General features: G+C 39.4%; 1 protein-coding gene across 1 annotated transcript in view; it reads right to left on the minus strand.

The window, feature by feature from the left end:
• The window catches only part of LOC150086963 (pancreatic triacylglycerol lipase-like), a 169,269-nt gene extending 143,063 nt beyond the window's left edge, over positions 1-26,206 (minus strand). The window contains exon 1 of the mRNA XM_090372338.1: positions 25,760-26,206. Within this exon, the coding sequence (XP_090228464.1) occupies positions 25,760-26,206 (447 nt within the window). The remainder of the gene's footprint in view (positions 1-25,759) is intronic.
• Positions 26,207-27,825: the final 1,619 nt, after the last annotated feature.

Genomic DNA, 27,825 nt, shown 5'->3' on the forward strand with positions numbered 1-27,825 from the left:
TTTGTGTGTGCTTGATGCAAGTAGTGTAACGAAATCAGGCAACAACTCAGCGTTGTTATGGGCCTATATGAGAGATTGAAGGAAAGGGTGAATGCCCTCGAAGCATCTAAATTGAGGGGCCCATCAAGCTCTCAGCTGCCCACATCAGCACCATAGCTTGCACTTGGTCATCACGCAACACAGTGGCAACCCCCAAAGCAGAATGCGCTGTTCCCAGAGGAACTAGTAGTTGTTGGTGACTCTATTGTCAGGGAAACGGGGAACATGTTTTGTAAAAAGGATAGGTGGAACAGGACCAGGGTATGTCTGCCAGGGGCAAAGGTTGATGACGTTGTAGAGCGGATATCATCTTTTAAGGGCACAAAAGGTGATATAGTTGTACACGTTGGCACTAATGATATTAAGTGTAGGAGACCGGCGGAATTACTTAACAAGTACAGGTCACGGATGAAAAAAGCCGTGAATTAGGGTTGAATTTGAAAGTGTCTGCAATTCTGCCCAGACACGATAGGAGGAAGTATATGATGAGAGCCTTGTCAATCAATTCAGCCCTGGAACGATTGTGCAAGGCTCAAGGGGTAGAATTATTTTTCAGCCTGCACTGTACTAAGGCGCATTTAGGGCTAGAGCCTCAAGCTGCGAACAAATTTGGACTATGTATGTATAAAGTGCTTTGGCATCACAATACACAGCCATTTCTGAATAAACAGAAAATTTTTAAGGCGGCATCGTTTTAGGTTATATCTCATATTGTGAATACCTTCACAACGAGTTGCCATGCTATTGCACTACTTCGAATAAGTAACGCTTCACCTAAGGAGAAGACTAATGTTACTTATTCTCAGATAGGTACCACCGTTTCAGGGATATTTATGTATGTATGTGAATATCTACTTGTCCCTATTAGACTTAGAAAAGCAAAAAGTAGAGGGAAAGTTATAGTAGGAGTGGAAGAGGAAAAGAAACGGTGTAGAAGAATGAAAGGGACAATAACTCCTTCAACTCACACCACTCATAAACTCCTCGAATAGGCAATGCTTCCCCAGTGGAGAAGGCTGTTCTCGGAAACTCCGGACATCATCAGGCTCCCCCTGGCGGCACCGTTTCAGGGTTATTTATGTATGTATGTATGTGAATATCTACTCGAATATCCACTTGTCCCTATTAGACTTATAAAAGCGAAAAGGTAGAGGGAAAGTAATAGTAGGAGTGGAAGAGGAAAAGAAACGGTGTAGAAAAATGAAAGGGACAGTAACTCCTTCACCTCACACCACTCATAAACTCCTCGAATAGGCAACGCTTCCCCAGTGGAGAAGGCTGTTGTTGCCTATTCTTGGAAACTCCGGACATCACAGGCGCCCCCTGGTGCCGTTTCAAGGCTTTTTGGCCCATCTTCGGTGGGTGGGTAGGTATCCCAGTGATGCAATGATGGCAAAAACAGTTATGAAGTATAACTCCACAATATGAGAGATGCCTGATGGTGTATGATGTATTTAGACTAAGGCGCATTTAGGGCTAGAGCCTCAAGCTGCGAACATATTTGGACTGTGTATGTATAAAGTGCTTTAGCATCATAATACACTGCCATTTCTGAATAAACAGAAAATTTTTAAGGCGGCATCGTTTTAAGTTATATCTCATATTGTGAATACCTTCACAACGAGTTGCTGTGTATTAGGTAGCTAACAAACTAAATGAATATTTTGCATCGACATTCACACATGAGGAGTTATTCAACGAGGGGAATGCCAGAGGTGTATTCAACTCTGGCAGTTAGCTAGAGAATCTTGTAATAACTGAGAGTAAAGAGGAGGAGAAATTATTGAACATAAACACAAGAAAGGCACCTGGGGTGGATGGGATGTATCCAGTTATATTAAAGGAGGCAACAAGGGAGGTAAGCAAACCCTTTGCCATAATTATGAGAGCTTCCTTGGACTCACGGGAGGTACCCACAGACTGGAGAAGAGCAAATGTCACCCCAATTCACAAAGGAGGATCAAAGGCTGACACAAATAATTATAGACCTGTGAGATTAACTTCTGTTCCAGCAAAGGAACAATAACTCAATAACTCCAATAACACAAAGGAACTGGATGTAGGGAATAACTTTGATATTATATACTTGGATCTTAGAAAGGCTTTTGATACTGTTGCACATGGAAGACTGCTGCATAAATTGTAGCAGAGTGGCATTGGAGGCAAATTGCTGCTATGGATAAAGGGGTGGTTGAGGGCGAGAAGACAGAGAGTGGTAATCAATGGACACTTCTCATCGTGGACTAATGTTATTAGTGGAGTCCCTCAGGGTTCAGTATTGGGGCCATTATTGTTTTCTAGATTTATAAATGATATTGATGATGGTATATCAAGCTTAATGTCCAAGTTTGTGGACGATACAGAGGTTGTCAAGGACATTACTGACACTATGCTGCTGCAACAGGATCTGGATAGGTTGAGCAGATGGGCTGAGAGATGGCAAATGAAGTTTAAAATTGACAAATGTAAAGTACTACATATGGGAAACAGCAAACAAAGAGCGACGTATCAACTCTGTGGTCCTGCACTGACAGTGGTAGAGTACGAAAAGGCCTGGGGGTAATTGTGCAGGCAGATATGAAGTTTTTTGAGCACTGCAGATGGTCTGCAAGAGTAGCTCATGGTGTCTTGTCAATGATATACAGGACTTTTTCTAGCAGGGATAAGGAGGTGATTATTCTCTTGTATAAGGCAATGGTCAGACCACACCTAGAGTACTGTATACAGGCCTGGAGGCCTCATTTCAAGAAGGATGTAGAGCTGCTGGAACGAGTACAGAGAAGGGCAACAAGATTAGTAAATGGAACAAAGGGGTGCTCTTACGAAGAAAGGCTTAAGTTTTGCAAATTACAGTGTCTGGAGACTACATACCAGCGAAGTGATCTGATAGAGGTGTATAAAGCCTTGAATGGTTTGAACATGCTTAATGCTGATGGGATTCTTCCTCTTTGCAGAATAATCACCTGAGAGGGCATAAATTCAAATTGAGGAAAGACAGTTGTAGGATAGATGTGCGGAAATTTGCTTTTAGCCAGTGGGTAGTTGGTTGGTGGAACAGACTTCCATCCCTTGCCGTGGAAGTTGATAGCCTAAATAAATTTAAGGCTAATTGAGCAAGGTTATCTGCGAAAAGATCTAAATCCTTCCCAAGTACTTCCTAATTCATTTCACAAATATACGTGGTCTCAATTCTAATCGCAACGATGTCCATTTCCACTTGCAATCTGCCAAACCCCATGTACTTTTGCTGACAGAATCTCAGTTATCGGTTGATTCAACTACTGCTCATCTCAGATGCCCAAATTATTCGCTGTATGATTCCTTTCGCCTCAAAGGTGGTACTTGTGCATATGTCCATTCTGATATTCCCTGTCAGAGACTTGGCAATTTGCAATCTCCTCTCTTTGATCTTCTCTGGCTTAAAATCTCTCTACCTCATTGTGTCAAATTCATCTGTTGTCTCTACCGTTCTCCCAACTCCACTAATCACTTGGAGCTCTTTGACTTCCTCTCTTTGCAACTTGACTTTCTCCAGTCCAACTTTCCTAACTGTTAAGTGAGGTAATTTTCCTTGGTGATTTTAACGTTCACAACTCCAGCTGGCTTCCGTTTTCTGGTCACACCGACCCAGCAGGTCGAGATGCTGAGGCTTTTGCAATTACTAATGACCTAGCACAGATTGTTCATTTACCTACAAGAATACCGGGCAATCCTAATCATACGGCCAATACGCTTGATCTTTTTCTCACAAAGAACCCTGCTAAGTACACGGTCGAAGTGAGAGGTAATTTAGTCACTTTAGATCACAACTTGGTGATTGTCTTTTCTCCAATGGAACCTTTATCTCATGGCTATTCCGAACATCGTGTTGTTTGGCATTACAAGAATGCAAAATGGGATGACCTGCGAGACTTCTTTTCCATGGTCGGATTACTGTTTCAAGACTTCTGATGTCAACGTTTGCTCAGATCGTGTCAGTGAAATTATTCTTGCAGGAATGGAATCCTTTATCCCACACTCCACTTTAAAATCTCGTCCTTTATCTAAACCTTGGTTTTCCAACAAATGTGATAAGGCTGTTCAAGAGAAGAATATTGCATATCGTAATTGGCTTGTTTCTATTTCTTCAATTTCATTATCTGCCTACACCAAAGCTCGCAACAATTGTAAAGCAGTTATTAATCAGTCCAAACTAGAGTTTGAACAGGCTAAGAGTAGAAAAGTTGCTTCTTGCCCTAATGGTAGCCGAGCATTCTGGTCTCTTGCCAAAGCTATTGGCCGCAACTTTTGCCCATCTCTGCTTTCACCTCTGTCCAAACCAGGTGGTTCTGTTGTCACTTCAGCCAAGGATAAAGCTGACCTGCTAGCATCCCATTTTTCTTCTAGCTCATGTATTAATGATCTTGGTAAAACACCTCCCACCATTCCCAACACGCTCCATTCAATGACTCCTGTGGTCTTCTATCAGAAGGATTTTGATGAATCTTGATGCTAAGAAAGCTCCAGGTCCTGATGGTACTTCTCTCCTTGTTCTCAAAACCTGTGCTCCTGAACTTACTCCTATTCTTTGCCGCCTTTTTTCACTTTCTTATTCCAAAGGTGTTTTTTCCTTCTGCTTGGAAATTTGCTCATATTCAGCCAGTTCCTAAAAAGGGTGACAAATCCCTCCTATCCAATTATCGACCAATTGCAATTACTTCTACTCTTTCTAAAATAATGGAGAAATCAATTAACCACCAACTCTTAAACTACCTAGAAACCCTCTGTTTGATCAACGATCGCCAGTATGGATTCCGCCAGTGTCGATCCACTGGTGATATTCTGGCTTATGTTACCGATTTATGGACTAATTCAATGGAAAAATTCGGTGAAACACAAGTAGTTGCTCTTGACATCTCAAAGGCTTTTGATCGTGTTTGGCATAAAGGTCTTCTAAACAAGCTTCCATCTTATGGTTTGTCAACTGTTTTTAGTAATTGGTTATCCAGTTTTCTCTCTGATCGCTCACTGAGGGTGATGGTAGATGGCTCTCTGTCTTCTAACTTCTCCACTAATGCTGGTGTCCCCCAAGGTTCAGTTCTTTCCTCCACTCTTTTCCTCTTGTATATTAATGACCTTCTTCCATTGACTGGAAATCCTATCCATAGTTTTGCCGATGATAGCACAGTGCATTCCATTTTCCATTTTGAGAACCTTGTCCTGTTCAATCAGCTTCAACTTCTGGAAAATCTGCTACCAATTCCTTAAATGCCGATCTTCAGGTAATTCTCCAGTGAAGCAAAGAAAACTTAGTTGGTTTCAACCCTTCTAAAACTCAGTCTTGTCTTATATCTCGCAAAAAGGATTCTTCTGCTCCTATGCTTTTCTTTAGTGACACTCCGATTTCTAGGAAAAATTATATATCTCTTTAAAAGCACATTACAAATATTGCTTCCTCTGCATCTAAAAACCTTGGTTTTCTCTTTCGCTCTCGGCGTTACTTTTCTTTCAAACAGCTGCTCACTCTGTATAAATCGCAAATCCGCCCTGCCATGGAATATTGTTCCCACATCTGGGGGTGGTGCCCCCAAAACCTCTCTCAGGCTTCTTGATTCCATTCAGAAGAGGGCAGTTAGGTTAATTAATGATTCATCTCTAACAGTGTCTCTCCACTCGCTTTCTCATGGACGTACTGTTTCTGCTGCATGCCTCTTCTACATATACTTCTATAGGCTCTGTTCTTCTGAATTGGCTTCTATAATTCCCGCTCTCTCTTTCAAAACAGTCCGAACACGTGCCGCAACCAGCCAACATAAATAAATAAATAAATAAATTTTCTGTTTATACTCCGGCACGACAACCAAGTCAGTAGAGTTTACAATAAATCGTCAATACAAATATTTATCGTATTTAGTAGTCACGGGCTTGATCCATTTACTGTCCAACTTCAAACCCACAGAACCAACTTTTCATCTTCCTCATTTATTCATTCAACTGCTGTTTTCTGGAACCACCTTCCTTTATACGTATTTTCTGAAAATTACAATCTACAGAAGTTCAAGTCCAATGTCAACAAATATCTTCTTTTGTCTTCTCAACCTCCAACCCAAGCAGGGTACTAAGTACTATAGGTTCTAATACCTCTCGTGTTTGGGGTTCACATATAAAAAAAAAAAAAAAAAAAAAGAGCTGGACAGGTATTTCGAACGAACGGAGGGGAGAAGTTGACGTTGTTTTTTTTTTTTTTTTGGCTGATGCTGCATAAACTTGCTTTCTTGCATCATATGCCTCTACTAATGCTAATATGATAATATGACAGTACTGTGCTAGTTACAATAAACATTAATAAAAAATTTTATATACAAACTACTGGGTTCAGGTGGTTGATAATAAAAGGTTTCAGCACAGTGAGACAGGTGCACTGGTCTCACTGTAATGAAACTTGCTATTATTACTCACCTGAACCCAGTAGTGTGTATATAAAATTCTTTATTTATTAATGTTTATTGTAACTGGCACACATGAGTGTCATATTAATCTCCTTCTAGGCTGCATTTTAGTCAATGCCTGGCCATTATGTTATTAAACCATTCAAAATATTTTAAAATAGTTATTGAATTATGATATATATATATATTATAATTTAATAATAATATTTAAATATATATGTGAAAAAATAAATAAATTAACATATGTATACTTTAGAAATGAATTTAAAGTACTGTATAAGAAAGGATAAAAAGGGAGGGAAAAGAAAAAGGCAAAGTAGGAATGAACTGAGGAGGGATAAAACGGCTTTATTTAACGCTACCCCACGACTATTATAACCGTTAATTTATATTTATTGTTATCTCTACCGTCTTTTATAGCTTTTTTGTTTTATATTGGAACAATAATTAATTATGAATATGTTATACTAATAATCGTTGATTGGATATTGCAATAACAAAGGCCATTGCAAATAGTTCATTGCAATAACAAAACTGTAGAAAATTCTCCACGAACTCTTTGCAACCTTCCGACCTGTTTCTAGGGATGCAATATTGGCACCGCCACTTTCTATGCATTTTAACATGCAAAAAAAATTAACACTATCGTCTGTGAGAGTGTCCACTCTGTGCCCCGTATAATGGAAGTATGCCATGAAGGAATAAGTTTGCTATTTAACTGTCTGGTTTGTAACGGACTGTTGCAGGCCCCATTGTAAATCTGATTAATGTACAGTAATACTAAAATAAACTGAGCTACACTATTGTCTCATCAGAATTCGGGTGCTGTATAACATTATATACAACGTCTAATAACTGTGTTAATATGTGCGCTTGTTTTGCAGAACAAAAGAAAAAAAAATTACAACAAAAAGTAAACCTCGACTACAGCAGGCCACAGAGAAGTACTCTGTGCAGCAGGCTAAGGGAATCGAGCCCAGGCTGTTTTTCACACTGTGGGACATAGCAGACGCATACCGTGCCAAGAGCAGATACTGCGTCAGACACGAGGGGTCGGCTTGTATCACAAAGTAGTAATATGCTACTAATTATTCTCAAGTTATGGGTTACCCTAGCGGCATTTATACATCCAAGTGTATTTTGTGTGGAAATTATGTGTTCTCTGGTTGGTTTATCTGTTTGCTGGAGTAACAAAAAACTTTTCGTCTTTCCTCAACGAAATTGCCTGAGTGGTAGCAAGGCGTAAAAACACCATCCTCCCTACAACAGCTAGAAAAAGCCCGGGTTCGAATCCCATCAATGACGCAAGGAACTTTATGGGTTTTTTTCACCCTGTGGCTGAGTCAGCCGATCACAGGGGTTTTTCAAAGTTTTTATTCTCGGAAACTGCAGTTTTGGTTTTTCGACCAACAAAACAGGCAAATTGACCACATAATACACGCAATTTATGGACATAATACATAGGGGCTTGTAAATTCGGTTTTGGGTGGCCCTAATATTTTTACCCTCGACGAGACCAACTAACCAAACCACAGTGCGAAGAAATCCTGTAAATGTTCCTGTCATCATTGAGGCGATTGGAACCCAGCCCTTTTCTATGTGTAGGAAAACAGTGATTATAATAATTTTAATGTTCGCGAAGGTAGTTTATATAATGTGTAAGCACAGGAAAGCTATGGAATGATGGATCTGACTGTAAATGCCAAAATTTTCAATGGATGTGCTTATCTGAATGGCTGCCACTCTGAATAAAAACAAAATAGAGAGTCAAAAGTAGAAGGGAATCACCAAGAAAGAGAAGAATGATGATATCCAGCTCAGGGTCCTGAACTGGATATCATCATTTCCGTTTTGTTTTCCATGTTTACTGTTCGGAGGTGACTTAACGTGGACAAAAAGTGGCTTTACAAACATAAACAGAATGAAAGAAAAAAAACTCTAAAACATGAGAGTTCGAAGAAACATATTGATAACGTGATTTCACTATCGCTTTTAGGAAGCGTAAATATTAAAGAACAGCTTAATGAGGCCTTCAGACTTTCGATCTGCAAACTTAACAGAAAAGTTACCAAGAGTCGTGGGGTATTATTTAAAATAATAGACTGCATTAAATTGTGGACAGTTTGAAATTCCTTTAGGTGTACATGACGAAAAAGACGATTCTAAAAATCCAAGAGTATTCAAAAGATTAATAAATTTCGCCTGTACATTAGATCCCAATTTAAAGAACCATTTAGAAAGTAATGCAGCATTTATTATTATAATTAGCCATATGGTGCAAGGAAGCCTGAGGCTTATGCAGCACCAGCCCCAAAAAAATTTGTGTTACCCTGAGAGAGAGAAGTAGAAGGGGATCACCGAAAAAGAGAAGAATTGATAGCCAGCTCAGGACCCTGGGTGTGCCAAGCCCATAATCACCAGATGTGAGCCCGTGGGGTAATTTAAAGGCATTTCAAAGACAATTCAGAATGATATTCTTGACTGTTTTCTGCAAATATGCCGGGATGAAATAAAAAGAAAAATTAAAGAAGTTTCATTCGTACCTGTCATTGCTGATGACACAACAGATGTTTCAGAACATATACAAATGTTTTTTTTATTTGTTAGCGCATCGGCTTCTGTGGCCATAATACACCTCCCAAACTTTTACACTGATCTAAGCCCGAGGCAGGATTCGAACCCGCGACCTTCGGGGTGGTAGGCAGGCGCTTTACCCACCTGGCTATCTAGGTCAGCATATATACCAATGGTAATTGTTCTGAGATATGAACTGAACGGAGACATTTTTGGGGTTTTTTCACTCCGGAAAACCAAACGTCAGACGGAATATCGAAGTGTATTCTAGATCAGTTAGACATAATCCTCGAAGGAAATACTCAAAAACTGGTTGCTCAGACATTTGATGGCGCAAGTGTGATGAAAGGCAAGAAAGGGGGAGTTCAGGCTAAAATAGAAGAAGTGTACAAAAATGCACATTTATTCACTGCTATGCACACCAACTGAATCTGATGATGAGAAATGCAGCAAGTAGTTCCCGAGATTCAAGATTATTCTTTACGAACCTCATGTCGATACCAGCATTTTTCTCGAGATCACCACAGCGTCTCTCTGTTCTCAGAAAGCATATGGACAGCCGTGTTGCCCGACCTTCCCCTACAAGATAGAACTTCAATACACGCACCGTGAACAGTGTTTATGAAAATTTTGAATCCTTAAAAAAGTGCATGGAGGAACTACAAGCGACAGTAAACGCAGATAATACGATTTCAGAAGCACCTGGAATTTTGCACATCTTGAGTAATGAAAAATTCGAATTCTGGTTAGAACTTTTCCATCAGATAATGTCTCACGTGGAAGTTATTTAAAATCAAATGCAATCTCGAGAAATTGAGGCAGTTAAAATACATGAATATATAGGAAACTTTAAAAATGACATTCTAAAAATCAGGAATTCAATGTACTGTGAAAATCCTTCAAAAACACTAATGACTGAAGCGAAGGAATATGCGACTATATAAGTTGACATAGGTGCGAGATATTCTTTTACATAGCAATTAATTGCAGTAACGTTTATAAAGGAGAACTTTGTTATTTTTTCGTACGAAAATGCCCATGGAAGAGGTACGGGAGACTACTTGGGCATATCCTATGATTAAAAGAGAAAAACTTCTTACGGAATTACAAGTTTTCTATAGCAGACATGATCGACACAATTATTGCAAACTAAGTGCCTTGCTGAAATTTATTTCAAAATATAATCTAGCTGAAGTTCTTGGTGAACTTACAAAACTCATAAAAGTTCTTTTGACCATTACGATGACTACTTCAGAGCCCCCGAATGCTGCCATTCGACATTAAAAAGAATAAAAACATTTTTAAGGTTCACTATGAATCAGGAAAGGCTAAATGCTCAAGCAATGCTTTCAACAGAGAAAAGCTTGGTCAACAGTGCACCAAACTTGAATGAAAAAGTTATTAATCTATTTTCAACAAATAAAAACCGAAGAATGGATTTTGTTTTTAAATAAAAGTTCAAGTCTGTTAATGGTAAATGTCTAGTTAATGTTTTGTAGTATTTTTAACTTGCTTATTATTATTACTGTGTATGTCTATATGTCTTATAACCAAGGCGATTTAATGTAACTTTAAGACGCAGCACCCCCAAACATCAGAGTCACGAGCTGCCACTGAGTACCATGGTTTTTTCCCGGAAACTCGGGTTTTTGGTTCAGCAAACGGAAAATCGACTACAGAATACAAGCAATTTACAGACAGTATGTACAAAACAACATGGCCTTAGTCGCTGATGCTCCTAAAATCCTACTTCAACAAAAACAACATTTTACCTTTCCAGGGGACTATGATAGATAAACTGAAATAGTAATAAAAAAAAAATAAAAATTACAGTGCTAATACATTTCTAATGAAATAAAGTTGACGAACGTAGTAATATTTTATTTTATTTAAAATTTTACATTCTAGTCATAAAGAAAAAATAGCAGTTATTTTAATTAAATTTACCTGGATCCATTTCAGTTGTCCATGTTCAAGGTATCCATGAATTATGAATTTAATAAGATGGTTTTCTTTCAAACTGAAGTCCGAAAATGTGAAGTTGTTTTCGGGTATGAGTCGTTTAAAGGAGTTAGGAGTATCGCGAATCTTGAGTAAAAATTTCACATCTAGTATGTCTGGATGAAGTGGGAACAGATTCACTGGACGATAAATAGAAAGAAATGGTTCTCCTATAGAAAAGCATCCCCATTTTCCATAGCATCTTTTTAAGAGAAGATCTGTAGGATAAATTTGTAAGAATTTAGTTCAATGTGGAATAATACTTGTAAAACTACAAAAAACTTGTAAAACGCTTCAAAACAGCATACTTCTTTTAAATATCAATGTGCCTTTCGTCAACAAAACGAAATGTGACTTTCGTTTTGTTGCAACGCCACTTTCGTCACGTTGCAACAAAAAAACTTGTGGGTGGAGTCACTTTAGATAAGGAACTTTATTTCACTTTATCCTTCAAGTAATGACACATTATTTAATGTGCCGACTGTATAACGGCTTGTATACGGTCATAAGTGTGTGAGAATATATATACGAGTATGTAAGGATGTACTGTATTTATAAATATGAATGTAAGCGACAATGAAATCAACCTACGGTATAATTGCGTCAAATGGTACTGCTGTGTAAGTGAATCACACTTTCCACTTGTTATAAAAGGTTATATGGAGGGATACTATTTCTCCACTACCTCGGCAACCTGAAAAGGATATTATTTTATTATTATTATTAGCCATATGGTGCAAGGAAGCCTGAGGCTTATGCTGCACCAGCCAAAAAAAAAAAAAAAAATCCCATGTTAACCTGAAAGAGAGAGAGAGAGAGAGAAGTAGAATGGAATCAGCAAGAAAGAGAAGAATGATGATATCCAGCTCAGGACCCTGGGTTTGCCAAGCCCATACTCACCAGATCTGAGCCCTTGGGGTAATTTGTCAATGTTAAACTTCAGTTCCCACCTCTCAGCACATCTGGCCAATTTTTATAGATCCTGTTGCTGTATCGTACTGTCATTAACAACCTTGCTAACCTTGTTACGGTCTGGAAACTTGGACAATAAGTCTGATATACCGTCATGAATATCACTGATGCTTAGAAAACAACACTGCATGTCTTATTGTCCGTCACAGAATCAGACTGTTCAAATTTTACAAATCTCAATCTTTCTGAACTTTTTCTCCAACCAAATATCACTTTAAACTCACGTTATCTGATTTCTCAAGTTCGAATAGCAAAGCTTAAGGAATTCTATAACTTATCTAATTGTTATCTGATTTCATAATAAAACTTTTTTACACAAAAAACGTACTGTATCCACCTTGTTTGGTGAACTTTCCGGTTATGGTACATCACCAACATAAAACTATACACATAAAACTTCAAATATCTTACATGTGTAATGACACCACAAACTCACGAATCCAACAGATCAAAAGATATATACCGGTACATAGCGCATTTCGAAACTTCTATTGGTCCGGTTTTAACGAAATTTGGTGAGGTTCCACAAGCCTCTAAATGATCCGAATATGAAATTTTATGAAGATCCATCCACCGGAAGTTTCAGCCGGATGGGCAGAGGGGTTGCTTCAAGCATTCGCGAACACGACACAACAACAATAACAAAATAATAATAATAATAAATAAATAAAATCTGCTGCCGAAACTACTTGTTCCACAGTGCAGTTATATAGTATGAATCAGAGCTGTAATACTCAATATGTTCTACGTTGATAATAGTATTAGTAAATTAATAAGAGGAGTTTACCTCAATATAGTACGTGGAACACTTCCGTATGATACCTTCCAGAAATTAAAACGGAAAAAACGAAAAAATCGACAACTTACCGGTACATTAAAGTAAAATATAAATAATTAAATAATTAAAGTAAAATATAAATAATTAAATAATCAATTTAACACAATTCAAAATCAATTCAAAACAATTAAAATTCAAATTAACGCAATTAAAAGAATCTAACGAAAATATTCAAAACGATTTTCCTTCCTGAAGCTGACAATGCTTTTCGACCGACTGTCGGAATTTTCATTCCTGTGATCACGACAGTATTTTCATTCCTGTGATCACGACAGTCGGTCGAAAAGCATTGTCAGCTTCAGGAAGGAAAATCGTTTTGAATATTTTCGTTAGATTCTTTTAATTGCGTTAATTTGAATTTTAATTGTTTTGAATTGATTTTGAATTGTGTTAAATTGATTATTTAATTATTTATATTTTACTTTAATTATTTAATTATTTATATTTTACTTTAATGTACCGGTAAGTTGTCGATTTTTTCGTTTTTTCCGTTTTAATTTCTGGAGGGTATCATACGGAAGTGTTCCACGTACTATATTGAGGTAAACTCCTCTTATTAATTTACTAATACAGTGCAGTTATATAGCTAAAATATTTGAACCACTCTTTCATTTTATAAGCAACACCTGTTAATACTACGCCCGTTTAATATAAAAGAATATGATAGATCATTTGAATGCAAATACGACCTAAGAAAATCACAGTTCCAATTTTTATACAAGCGCATATTGGATGAATACTTACCATCACTATCTCATTGTTAGTAAATTAGAAAGGTACAGTGGCGGACAAAAAACTGCATCACCTTAAAAAAGTAACATTTGTAGTGAAACCTATAAGATATTGTTTGATTACAGTCATTTTGCTTGTCTCAAAGCAAAGGTATTGCATCAGATAATGCTTCTATTCCATCAGACAGTAATTGCAAGGTACTGTCTCATCAGCCGTTTCTATAAATATGGCATTGGAAGTGTATACACGCTCATTGGTATCCTGTTTTGTGGAGGTGTAAGCATGGCTCCATATGTTCAGTGACACCGAGAAAAAAGTGTAGCTGTTGCTCTGTCCCAGGAAGGGCTTTCTATGCGTGCTATCGCTGATAAAATAGGCTGTCAACAGTATCCCAGGTGCTGAAATTAAAGCGTGAAACCGGTGATGTGAAAAAAAGACCTGGATCAGGCCGTAAGAGAATGACTACGCCTTCCCAAGATCGATATTTGAAACGGCTATGCCTTCGTAATCGCCATACTAGTGCTCCTGATCTAAAACTGGACTTTGAGATGGCATCTGGTGTCAGTGGTGTAGCTACCATGTAGGCAGGCAAGGCAATTGCCTCCGGAAGGCAATTGCCCCTAAAGGGCCCCGGTGTATTTAGCTGTCTCCTGTTTTTGCAATTTTCATTAATTAAGTAGGGGGCCCGAACATGTTCTCTGCCTCAGGGCCCGAAAAAGGGTAGCTACCGTAGTGTCTGGTGTTGAAACAAGTGGACGAACTATCCAAAGACGGCTTGCTCATCGGCTCAAGAAGAAGCCGTTTTTGACTCAACAAATGAGTAAGAAGCGATTTGCTTGAGCTAAAACGCATGTTTCCTGGACAAAAGAGTAATGGGACACGGCCATCTTTTCTGATGAATCGAAATTCAACCTGCATGGCTCAGATGGGAAGCGATATGTCAGAAGACGAAAATCGGAGGCATACTGACTATAAAGTTCCCCGCCGGTCAGATGGTCTGGGGATGCTTAACAAGCAAAGGGGTGGGGCGAATTAAGTTTATTAATGGAATGCAGAAACCTACGCTGCTATCTTGGAGGAGTGCTTGAAACCCGTTATTATGAATCACCACACAGACATTCAAAACTGCATTTTTCAACAGGACTCAGCTCCTTGCCACACAGCAAAATTGGTAAGTTTATGCTATTTAGATTTAATGATGAGTTTGCCTTCTTGTCTCACAAGGCTTAAAACATACTTTACACCAAAGTTTTCCCCCGTTTTTCTTCCTTAAGGTGCAGTCATACCTCAGAAATTACAGTGTTGGACTGGCCCGGCAACAGTCACATTTGAACCCTATTGAAAATTTCTGGTACATAATGTGATTAAAATTGCTCAGAAGAAGCCAACAAGATTCAGGTGCAGGAGAGCATTGTAAGGGTGTAGTACCACGAAATTGGGCAACCGTATATCCAGAAGTTGATTAACTCTATGCCAGATCGTTGCAAGGCTGTACTTGCAGCACGAGGAGGAACAACAAAATATTGAGGACTTATTTTGCTGATTTACAGTACATAATACTATTACGTTAACTCGTCATTTCAGTTTGTACACGTAAATGCAAAAAAATGTATGTTTAGTTGTCATGATTGCTATTTGCATGATTTCTCATATTTCCTTAATTACACATTTGGGAAGATATTTATGGCAATCAGGTATATCAGGTGGAGTCTTTTTATTGGATTTCATTCACCGAGATATATATCCCATCTAACAAATGCATTTCGAACATTTCTGCAACCAAGAAATGTTCGAAAGAAATGTTGTGCAGCGCAAAACATATTATTTGCAAAATTCACAATTGATGCAGTTTTTTTTTTTTTTTTTTTTATCCACCACAGTATATGCAATTAAACATGAGATCATTATGGGATGTGTTCAAGGGATTTATCCTGAAAGATAAAAATGCACATATTCTAATGGAGAAATTTCATAAACAAAGATGCCCAAGTTGATAAGAAGAGAGGAGGATAAGACTTTAAGCAAATAAAAAAAAAAACACAGGACAGTTACAAACTATCGCAGAGGTTCCCAAACTTTCTCAGTAATCTTTTCACGGCACCCCTAGACCAAAAGAAATATCTAACAGTTCCGTTTATTAAGTTATTATTCCGTTTATTAAGTTCCGTTTATTAGTTAGGTCCAAACAACTTAATAAGTAATGTTGACACAGTGAACTACTTCGAGTTAGTAGTTCGCGTGGTGTCCGACAGATGTCGAGTATCGCTGAGTTTCCTTCGAAAATTAAAATTATCTCGCTGCGCCCATGTGAGTTCGCTCCGGTGCACAGGTTGGGAACCGCTGGACTATCGTGCGATACCGATTTATATGAATATTATAAGCATACAGGCAACACTTATAAGGTGACACAGGGAAAAAGCTGAATAAGAAAAATCACTAGCAAATGAAGCTAAAAATAGAGATCAGTTCTTTTCGTATGCGAACACAAAAATAAGATGACAGCGAATCAGATAGGTTCTTTACGCCATTGAAATAAAAATCAGTGAAAGTCGCCTCGTGAGTAGCGCAGTTGGTATAAGCACCGTTCTCCCCACACTGGGTGGAAAAGGCCTGAGTTCGAATCCCGTAAATGGGACAAGGATTTTTAAGGGCTTTTTTTTCGCAACGTGGCTGAGTTAGTCGGTCTAAGCTGAAGGTTTTATTTTTCTCGGAAACACGGGTTTTTCGTTTAACAAAAAGGCAAATGGACCATAGAACACGCAATTTACAAACATAATTTATACGGCGCAATATGGTCCCAGCCGCTAATGTGCCTAAAACCCTGTAACAACAGAAGCGGCAGACGAGTCAAATAAGTACTTTGCAAAGATCTGTAAAGTTGGAAGACTCTTCCAACAACGAGGGTACACTGACAAGAAATTAGCCTGCTATAAATTAAGTGATATAATGATTTCAGAGAAGAATCTAAGGGAAAATTACTGAAGCTGAGCAAAGATAGGGCTCTATGGAACGAATAGTATATATCCTGTTATATAAAAAATGGTTGCATGTGAGTGCGTCATCCCAATGGAGAAGTTAATGAAATTATCATCAGATTTCGAAACGATTGATGTTGTTGAGGAAAGAGTAGATCTATTTAAAATCTCCTCTACTATGGCTCCAAGATTGCAGATGATAAGCATGTTATCCATGAATGGTGCAGTCATCAAAAGTACATTAGAAATTATTATTAGCAATTTTGATTACTGTAATCGTACGAGAGTGAAACTTTTGCAAGTACAGTATATAAAAATGATAATTCTTCATTCTATGAGAATGTTGAAGAAAAAAAATGCTCAATCAAAAAAACAAGTAATAAAGGATACAGCATATAATTTAAACCAAAAAGAATTATGTGCGATTACACAAGACACAAAATTTCTAAAACTGTTTTCTAAATGTCGAAAAGCATGTACGCGGAAAACCTATAATTTTCCAAAAGGGACAACAGACGGAAAGAAAAAGGAGTAATACAGTACTCCTCCGTTTTTATCAGTACGCCACTGTGTGCAGCTTTCAATATCTGGAGCCAAAAAACACGTACGGTATTACTATAAAATCTCAGTGAAAGAACTTTTTAACATAAAAAAATTAAACATAAAAGAACACAATGGATTTTGGCAGAAGTAAAAAGGTAAAGGTAAACTGAGCCATTATCAATCCACTGCAGGACGGAAGCATCCTCAACAATCCATGTTGAAAGAAATGGACCATAATCTACCACGCTGGTCTAGTGCGGGTGGCAGATCGATCGTATTTAGTAGTAAGGGGTTTAAACCCCGGTCTACTCAAAGAGCGTACGCTACTGCACTCCCATTCCTGACCACTCTGCTACGGAGGCTTCAGCTCTTGGCAGAAGTAACAGGACTTAACGTGATTAAATGAGGCCATCTGAAAATGAACTATCAGCGGAAACACATTTACGAAATGTATCGTTTTTTGTGAAGCTCTTGTTATTATGATATCTTCAAATAATAACATGAAAAAAATTTTGATCTTAACTGTTTAGTTTTCAAAGTATTCAAACAATTTGTTTCTCTAATTTTGGTAACTAATGTATTAAGCAGGAAGTGCAAGTGCAGCTGACGAGACTATTGTAGGTGTGACACCGATACGGGTAATCATTATAATGATGATAATAAAATGAGGGATGCTAGGCGAATGAAATACACGTTTGAAAATATTGAGTGTGAATTATGTGCGAAAAAGGAAAATGACTGCACTTGATATAAACTTCAGCATTGCTGTAACATTTTAAAAATAATATAACACTCTTGAAACCAAAATAGCTGCCGTGTACATTCAATTTCCGCTGAACGACAATACGGGTAATCTAAGTAATGTGCTGGCACTGCAGACTGTTGAATTTGTCTCATATAGGATCTATCACATAGCCACAAATTTGTATTTGACTGGATGCGTCACGCTGGGACAACATGTTAACTATCGAAGTATTTCCACTAACTCACAATACACTTTATCTACTGCTTGTACACGTATACAAGAATATATATATATATATTTTTTTTTTTAACTTCATCACATGAAATAAGTGTAAGCCACATATCACAAGGTTAAGGAGTAGGGAAGATGCAGGCAGCTTGCTGCCCTTCCTTGGTCATAAATCAGAGCTGTATTGACGGTGTGATGTGATGCATGGTGTAAGAAGAAATCTAGAGATGTGCACCTTACATCAGTCAGGTGACGTATTTCAGCTTTACGGAAGCGGCTAGTGAGATTTTCGTTATCGAGAACAAGCTTTTTTTCGTGAAAGCTGTTCGACTGAATGGTGTTCTTGATCGTAAACAGCAACGTAACGTGCTCTTGAAAACCAAACTTTCTTTTGGTTCGGGAGACCTAAACCCACGACTGCTTACTTACAGCGATGGAAAATTATTTTCCTTCAAAATAGTAGTCTCTTTCAACTCGTTCACTCTGATTACACCGTTCCTGCTAGTGCACCTCTGAAACACTTTTCCTATCTCCAATACTGGTATATTTAAGTTCACTCCCAAATAAGTATAGCGTCTACGATCTTCACTATATCTGTCCGTCCCCGTATAGCAAGTCGGCTTTCGAACAGATTTTCATGAAGTTTTATATTTGAATCTTCTAGAAATATTTGTCAAGGTATTCTAAATTTCATTAAAACTGTAAAATAAAACTCCAGCAATTTTTTTTATTTTTTTTATATATTTTTCAGTTATCTATGTGTTATATAAATCAAAACGGTTTCAAATATTCGGGCATTACTCGATAAGGAATCTTAGGGTAGACATCAAATTTTCAAAGTATGTTCCGTTAGTCCCTGGACAGGATTTAGGCACAATTCCGATTTCATAGCTTCCATCCCTGTTCTCTCCCAAAGGCATCTCTATAAATGAAATTATGTTTCAGATGTTCCAGCATTTGAGAAGTAAATATCGAATGGACACCAAACTTTCAGCGTGTTTTGTTGGTCTCTGTTCCTTTTAGGCTCAGTTCCTATTCATATCCCCCCCCGAAGTTATCCTTCTACATAAACATCTTATAAACATGTAACAGTTATTCCGATTCTCTTCAAAATTTCAGAATTTATTCAAATCATTTTTATATCACCCCATTTCCTTCTCTGCACCCATCTCTCCTTAAGAAATACTGCCCTGCCACACAAATCCCACTAACAGTTACCCACCACTTGAAGATCATATGGTGAAGATTTGGTAAACACTTCTGAAGTACAACATAAAAGTTTAACTACCTGAGATATTTTGTTTTTTTTAACTGAAAATGTTTGAAATGTAATACAAAGCGTACATGGGTTTAATTGTTTCCATACTTTCTAGTCATTTGCCTTTTAGTATATTTTAAGTTTAGGTAACATAATATGAAAAAGTAACAAGGAGCCATAATTTTATCTGGTGAGTATGATTGTTTCACCCGGGGAGCATGTTATTTAGCTCCCGAACCTTCGGTTAATATACGTATGTGCCATTATAAATAAAAAACGCCCAGTAAAAATGGCACTTCAGCAATTTTGCCAATATTCATTCTTTTGGCCTTTCTACCCAGTGGTGTATTCGGGCCGGAACGCACTGGAATGACGAGGTACTTTTTTCTAAATATCATAATAGAAAATCATTAAATTTATACACCTAATATTATGAAACAATGACATGATCAAAGGGGAGGGAGAAATATCTATTTTACCCATTACTACTAAAAATAATAATCTGTAAAATTAATAGATTTCTTTAAAAATTTATTTTAAAACAAAAATATAAATTTCGCAATGAAACTTGAACGTTTCTTACTAAAGTACAATGTGTTAGATAAAGAGATCCAACGAATGAGATATACAGCGATGCGTGCGAATGCTGCATTTTGATTCGCCATGAGCTGAACGCTAGAACTGGTTGTTCTATGAACTATGAGTCTGAAGTCTGATTCAGTTACTGTACAGTCGATGTGGCGTTTTCATATGGTCTTCGGCAGAACGAGCGTTCCGGTACTATTTTTTTTTCGACGAGCGTTCCGGTACTTTTTTTTTTTTAGCAATACATCTCTGTTTCTACCTAAATTAAACAATAGAGTTACCGATTCGCTGTTTTATCTACTAAAACTTCAGGGGCTCAAAAAACTGAAGGGTGTCCCAGAATGCTCGCTGTTTCGACAGACATTTGGTCTTGCTCGTCGCCACCGTAGCGACGTGGCGATGGCCTGCTTAGGGGTCACAATACCGGTATTTCGGTATTTTTAATTTATGAAACCGGGATACCGGTATTAATACCGGTGGAAGCCAATATGGCCGCAATGCAGTGAGGACACGTTCTTTAACGCTCTGTAAATTTTGCTTTGAAAATGTGTATTTTTTGCAGATTTCAGTCGAGTTTTTGTGCACACAGTAAGATCTCAACTAGTGGAACTGTAAGAACCCATTCTTACAACTCCTAATAATAATGTTTTTGTAATATTTTGGAAATTGTTATATTTTAAACAGACGGCATTAGGCAATTTGCTTGCGCACCTCTGTTGTTCGTTTCAGTAGAGAGCGGATTAGCGTTAGCAACAGGGGGGCCTGTTCGAACTGAAGCTGAACATTAGGAGTGCTAGTTTGAAGCAGTTTTGTTTACGGTAAGTAGAGCGGGAGCGGCACTGCGGAAAAAAAGGGACAAAGGAACGCCCCCCCCCCAAGAAAGGGTTCGGACTCCAAAGAGGAAAGACTCGAGATCTTAGAGCAAGCAGAGATCGGGTATCATAGCGCTGTATAAACAGGCCGAACCGAAGTGCGCTCTTATAAATTTCAAGGGCGCTCACTTAAAAAGGCACTTGACGAAAAGGGATAAGTGGACAAGGATGGTCAGAAGAAAGTTCTAGAAATTTCTTAGCATCCGGATGTCCCCGCTACAAAAGGGAGCGCGACCTACCCAAACGTGGGCCGAGACAACTGTAAAGGTTGTTTGTTGTTTTGTTTGGTTTTTAGGAGCATTAGCAACTAAGGCCATATTGCTCCAAGATATGCGGTGGTCATTCACTGACCTTTCCGCATCCTCCGTATTTGGTGGTGACGGGCTCGAACCCCGGTCTAATCAAGAAGCGTGTGCTACGCACTGCTGCTCCTTCCCACCTGGCTACGGAGGCGCCCTTCACAACTGTAAAGGAAATGAGCGAATAAGAATAAAGATGAAGAAAGAGAAATAGAAGATGATTGGTCAAGAAAAGGGGGAGAGAGATGAAAAAAAGGTAATGGGGAGTGAAAGGGAAGAGTCCGAGACAGAGAAGCGGGAGAAGAAGTCAGGGAGAAACGCTGGAGAGCGAGAAAGAAATTTTTTCGAGAGTGAGAATGGTGTTGGAGGTGTGCGGGAATTGTTAAACGGTGAGTTTTAGAAATGGCACAGTTCAGTGGGTATTGGTTATAGAAAAGGGGGGAAACGATTGAGAATAAAATCGGATCGAGCTTCAAACGGATGGCCAAGGCAGCAACCCTGGGGAAAAGTCCTTGTGCATCGAGAGAACCGACAGAGAGCAGTATAAAGATGTGCGCCTAGTGGATCAGCAAAGGCAAAGCCCAGAGAGACGACTGCTGGAAAAGACCTGAAGCGGGAATCACCCATCCAGGTAGAGAGAAAAGAAAGTGCAAGTAAGTTTTGGAAAATTTTACTAACGAAAAAACTGTATTATAAAGAAAATATAAACGGGGGAGAAATGAAAGGACAGTTAGAGATTTATGATGACCTGAATACTGTATTGTAAAAGATAGAAAAGGGGGAACAATAGAATATAGTTAAAGACAGTGAGAGTGAGTGTGTATACAGTCCGCATTCAAGGATGACATGTCTCCAAGATTCAACCTCACTGCACGAACAGTAGGGGTTAGGTTCTAATCCTCTTTCAAATAGTTTGGCTCTTAAGCCATGTCCAGTGATTAAGTAACTCGTGGTCATGGTGGGAGCAAACCAAGAAGGCACCCTCTTGTCCATTGCAAAGCTTACAACTGGAATGAACCCTCTTATAATGGTTCTATACTCACTCAGATCCCAACGTTGCTGCCAGAAATTCACGAGCTCGCCCAAAATTCTACGTTTTTCCTCCTTTATGTTATTATTTGGATTAGAGGTGATATTCAGTATTTGTAACGGCCATCCCTTATTTAAGTTATATACAATACCTTGGAAAATAATGTGTAAATCCAAGGGGATGGTACCTGCAATAAGCTGTAAGACATTTGTCGACACTGTCCTGGGAGCGCGTATAACTGTAAGCAGCATTGTACGTTGCAGGGACAGAAGCTTAGCTTTAGTTGTAACCTTGGTAGCAGCCGCAAACCAAATACCAGAACCATAAACTACAATGGGAAGGCGGCCCCAATTTCAGTGGGGCTGCCTTCTCTATTGGCCCCATACTTCTGCCTTTCTCCCCAGTCTTCTGTCCCCCTTCTATCTTCACGCTAGCGAAAGTCCACCCAGACGGCACCGTTTCAAAGCTTGTTGGCTTCTCTTCGGTAGGTGGGCAGGTACCCTGGTGTTGCAATAGTGACAACCCAGTTATGAAGTATAACATCAAAATTTAATACGTCAAAACCGCTATACGCCCAACATTCGGCCTAACAAATTAAAGCGATAATACTCCCATGCCAACGCAAATAATAAAAATCACTTTTTTTTTTTTTTTTGGTCCTAGCGGCCGAAATCTCATGAAACTAAGCGACAGGACCTGCCACAGTAAACTAAGTCTACTGAGTTCTTGGCCTGCCTCCACGGGCGTAAGAGGGGCAACGCTGGATCCCAACAGGGCTCCAGCGGCTAAATGACTAGAACAACGGAACACGACCTTACACGACCCAAGACCCATATTAATCTCTGGCATTTACAATGTACTGTAATACACCACAACGTAAACTACGCGGAGATGGGGGAAACCCCTGGTACCGCTTGACCCTAAAAGCATTTACACTTACTTACTATTAATACCGGTATTCTAAAAAAAAACAAAGAAAAACTTTTTCTCAATACATTTTGATGACAATTAGGAAAAAACAAGTAATTACATGAATTCAAGTTTTAAATGAAACTTTTATTACAAGAATAAGTATTCTGACAAAAAATTATTAAAAATACAGTTATTTTAAAAACAAAAAATATGCATATTATTGATACTGCAAATTTAGTTATGTTTAAGCATCCACACTACCTGTCCGAATAAAGTAAGCTCTGCATAAACATGTAGGTTAGTGCAAAAGCATCATTTTAACGTAGCCATCTATCAAAGTAGTTAAATTAATTAATTAAATTGGCATCGTTTTGGTTATATCTCATACTGTGAATGCCTTCACAACGAGTTGCCATGGTATTGTACTACCTCGAATAAATAACACTTCACCAGTGAAGAGTACTGTTATTTATTCTCAGCGGATACCACCACCCAGACGGCACCGTTTCAAAGCTTGTTGGCTTCTCTTCGGTGGGTGGGCAGGTAGCCTGGTGTTGCAATAGTGACAACCCAGTTATGAAGTATAACTTCACAATATGAGAGATGCCTGATGGTGTGCAGTGATATAGACTATAAATTATTTTAAGGGCAAAGGCCTCATGCTACGAGGTAGAATGACTAGACTAACATGTAGGTTAGTGCAAAAGCATCATTTTAACGTAACTATCTAGACTAACATGTAGGTTAGTGCAAAAGCATCATTTTAACGTAACTATCTACCAAAGAAGTTAAATTAATTAATTAAATTGGCATCGTTTTGTTTATATCTCATATTTTATTGGCTCTGCACAAACATAAGCAATCAGTAGTGTAATCGTTTAAACTGGATCTAATTTTGGTACATATTTGATTAGCGGCAGAGAACGCCCCTTTGGATTCTGTGCTGGTTGGTGCTCTTGTACTGAGATAGTCGTAGACGAGTTGCAGTTTATCCCCCCCCTCTTATGCCCCATCTTCAAACAATCTTATTTCCTTTTTATCAAAAATAAAAAAAATATTTCCTTTTTGACTTTTTATGGCACTATGTTCGTATTAACAAAAGAAAGGGTTTGATGTTTAAGCTTGGTGAGGAAACCAAATCTGAGATGTGGGGGTTATTTATTTATTTATTTATTTATTTTTATTTCCCTGTACTGACTGCTTTAAAAAATCAATATTTCCAGGAGCTGAGCGATTTTCCCATATATATATATATATACATGTACAATATGTGAGCTGTCAGTTTCTAGTGAGCAATGACACAAATATTATAAACAAAAGTCATTTATCATACAAAACTACTTACAAGTATATACGCTGGTGTGCAAAACTTAAGGACCAACACTATTTCTAAAGGTTACAACCACAAAATCTTAACTTAAGGTACTCTTTACTGAGGAGAGTAGATTCAGTCTCAGCAGCAATTCTGGACGTCAGCTAATCTGGCGAGAGGTTGGCACACGGTATCACCCCGCAAACATCACTGAAAGGGATCGATATGGCGGTCTAGGTGTACTCGTCTGCAGATGCGTTATCTTGGATGGACGTACACAACTCCAGATACTGGAAGGTGGTAACTGTAACCGGAAGATACTGTAACCGGTACACGTTACTGTACTGAGGTAATCCTTCCCCATGTGCGTCTGTTCCGAGGTGCTATTGGCCCCGAGTTCGTGTTTATGGATGATAACGCGACACCCCATCGCACTGCAGCTGTTGATATGCTTTTGGAAAGTGAGTACGTTGTTCGTATGGATTAGCCTGCCCGTTTCCCCCGACGGATCTAAATCCCATCGAACACATATGGAACATCGAACACATATGGGACACATCGAACACATCGAACACATATGGGACACATCGAACACATCGAACACATATGGGACCCTCTGGGAAGATGCCTAGTGGCATGTCCACACCCACCAGAAAATGTTCACCAGCTGAAGATGGTGCTGACAGAGGAATGGACGATGTTACTGCAAGAACTTATCAACAACATTGTTTTAAGTATGGACAGGCGGTGCAAAGCCTGCATTGACATTAGGGGTAGGCATATCTCCTACTGAGAACCACCTCTTTCCTTTGTTCCATCTTTGGTAGTGATGCATCTGTATCATGGCAGCCAGTGCTATGTTGCATTTTTGAATAAAGACCCTCTGTACCGTTTTGTTTTCGTTGTTGTGTCGGTGTTGTTTCCTTCTTCATTTCTGTACCTCACGAGGTTTCTTTGGTATGATTTTCCCATATCCAGGCCACTCCTATGAGAAGCTACATCATCATCATATTTACACTCATTGGAGCGTTCCCTGAGCAAAGGCTCAACAACGCAATTTAACTATTTACATCGACCTATTTGGCCTTCCAAGCAGCAAGGACTCGCCTTACAGCCGGGAAGTTTACCATCCCTAGCCCCGTGGAGGCAGGTCGCTACTACCCTTATTTGCACCATTTTTAACAACACTCTAAGTGAGTAGAATTCTGATTGCTTTGATCAACCCACAATCGAAATCTATACAATTTTAAATCAAAACGTTTGCAGTTCAATTTCGAAATCAAAAATACCATGTACATAATATACAATTTAGCAACGACAAGCAGTTGCAATATAAAACTAACTTCCGCAAGCATGCGGGAATAAAATGAACCTAATAGTTCAAGTAGTGCCCTGAGCACTACGTATGATATTTACATTTGTTAGGTACCTTATAAAAACTTTATATATATTTTCATTTTCAAAGAGCTTCTGCATCCCATGAGGAGCGGATACACCTAACTGGCCAAGTAGCCTCTGCCTTGGCACGTTATATAATTGACACTTAAAAATGACATGCTGGCTATCCTCAATCTGGCCGCAACGACAGCGATCACTGTCCGCGAGACCCAGCTGATGGAGCCGCAACCGAAGTCCGTGTCCGGTAACAACCATAGCCTGGAAAACTCCAAGTTTAGGCCACTTGCGTATCTGTTCTAACCGTGAGATGTCAGGCATCATCTCAAACGTCACTCTACCCTTGGAAGACGTAGTCCAACGTTCCTGCCACAGGCAGCGAACCTCTAGCGAAATCCTTCTGCTTTCATCCTTCAAGTCGGGTTTACCGTACACTCTTCCCGCATCGGGGCAACAACGGACACCCATCAACTCCAAAGGCAAGTTGTTCTTAGTTCTATATCTTAGGAGCTTCTCCAGAATCTCAAGTCAACTGGCTCTGCCTGTGCAAGAATCTGCAGGGCTTCTGTGGAGACAGTGCGGCAAGCTCTGGTCACACTCAACAGCGCAAACCGCTTGGCAGCCATCAAGTGGCGCCTTACTAAACATCTGTCTATAGCCTGTCCCCAGGCTCCACAGGCATAGGTAATTATAGGGACAAAGAGGCACTTGTAAAGGATATCCAAGTTCCTACCTTTGATTCCCCAGTCAGCTCGGGTGATCCGCCTGAGCTTCCCATACAGTTTCTTGATCTTATCCCTCATGAATTTCGCATGAGGAATAAAGCTCAGTGTCTGATCCAGAATGACTCCCAGATACTTAATCACTGGCACAAAACCCAGGGAAAGCCCACCATGGCCTACTGAGGGATGTCTATTAGGACTGAAGTGCCCTTTAAGCATCATGCACTGCGACTTCGTCGGCGATATCATTAACTTGTGAACCGAGGCCCAAGTCTGTATCCGATCCAACACCCTACTGGCTTTTTGCTCCAGTTCTAATCGGGCGTCACCGCACACAAGTACGGCAACATCGTCCGCGTAGGCTACAATCTCCACACCATTCCAGTCTTGGTTCAATAACTCGTCCAAGACGAAGTTCCACATAAAAGGGCCTATAATGGAGCCCTGCGGAACTCCCCTGGAGACCGTGTGACATACTTTCTCGAAGCGGTTAGACACCACCACTCTCCGATCATGAGAGTAGCTACGCAATAGACGATAGATATCACTCGGACAGTCCACAAGTCTCAATCGGCATAAGATGCTTTTCCACCAGAGGCGGTCAAAAGCTCCCTTAAAATCAAGGAATATGCCCAGAACATACTTGCTCTCCGAGCTACGAACCAGCGAGAGCAGTCTCACCATTGCATCCTCAGCAGAACGGCCCAGTCTGAAGCCAAACTGCCGGTCGGACTCCTGGTGCTTCGCTCTATATGCTGCGTTCAATCGGCTCATTATGAGTCTCTCAAACGTCTTTCCCAAGACAGATAGCAAGGCAATCGGCCTGTAAGAAGACGGGTCCGTCTTCTCACGATCGTCTCCCTTCAGGAGTACGACAAGTCTGGCTTCTTTCCAACTCTGCGGAAAGGTGCACTCTTCGAGGCACTGGTTGTAAAGCGACAACAATAAGTCAGGAAAATGTCTAAAAAATTCCTTGAGAATCTCAGCAGAAATGTTGTCAGTGCCAGGGACCCTACGGTTTCGCATGCTTTTCACGGGCTGCTCGAGTTCAGCCATAGAGAACATCTCAGTGGATGCAACAGAACTACAGTAGTTCTGATTAGCTAAGCGTAGAGCAATCTGATCTGCCGTCTCCGCATCGACATTGTCGACGGGAAAGAGCGTGCTGAGAACCGTAAGCATCGTGTCATTCCAGGTCTGAGTCTCGCTCAGTCCTCCCAGAACTGTGTGCTGGACCTGTTCAAGTCGAACCTTCTCCATCACTAACCGGTATGGCAAACCCCAAGGGTTCGGGTTGCCTCGCTCGGAGACACAGGTGAAACCTGACTGGTCCTTAAATTTTGCACACCAGTGTAGTCGCAGTAG

This window comes from Mastigoproctus giganteus, chromosome 4, assembly GCF_048544385.1.
Source record: "Mastigoproctus giganteus isolate SK-2022 chromosome 4, ASM4854438v1, whole genome shotgun sequence".
Taxonomy (NCBI): domain Eukaryota; kingdom Metazoa; phylum Arthropoda; class Arachnida; order Uropygi; family Thelyphonidae; genus Mastigoproctus; species Mastigoproctus giganteus.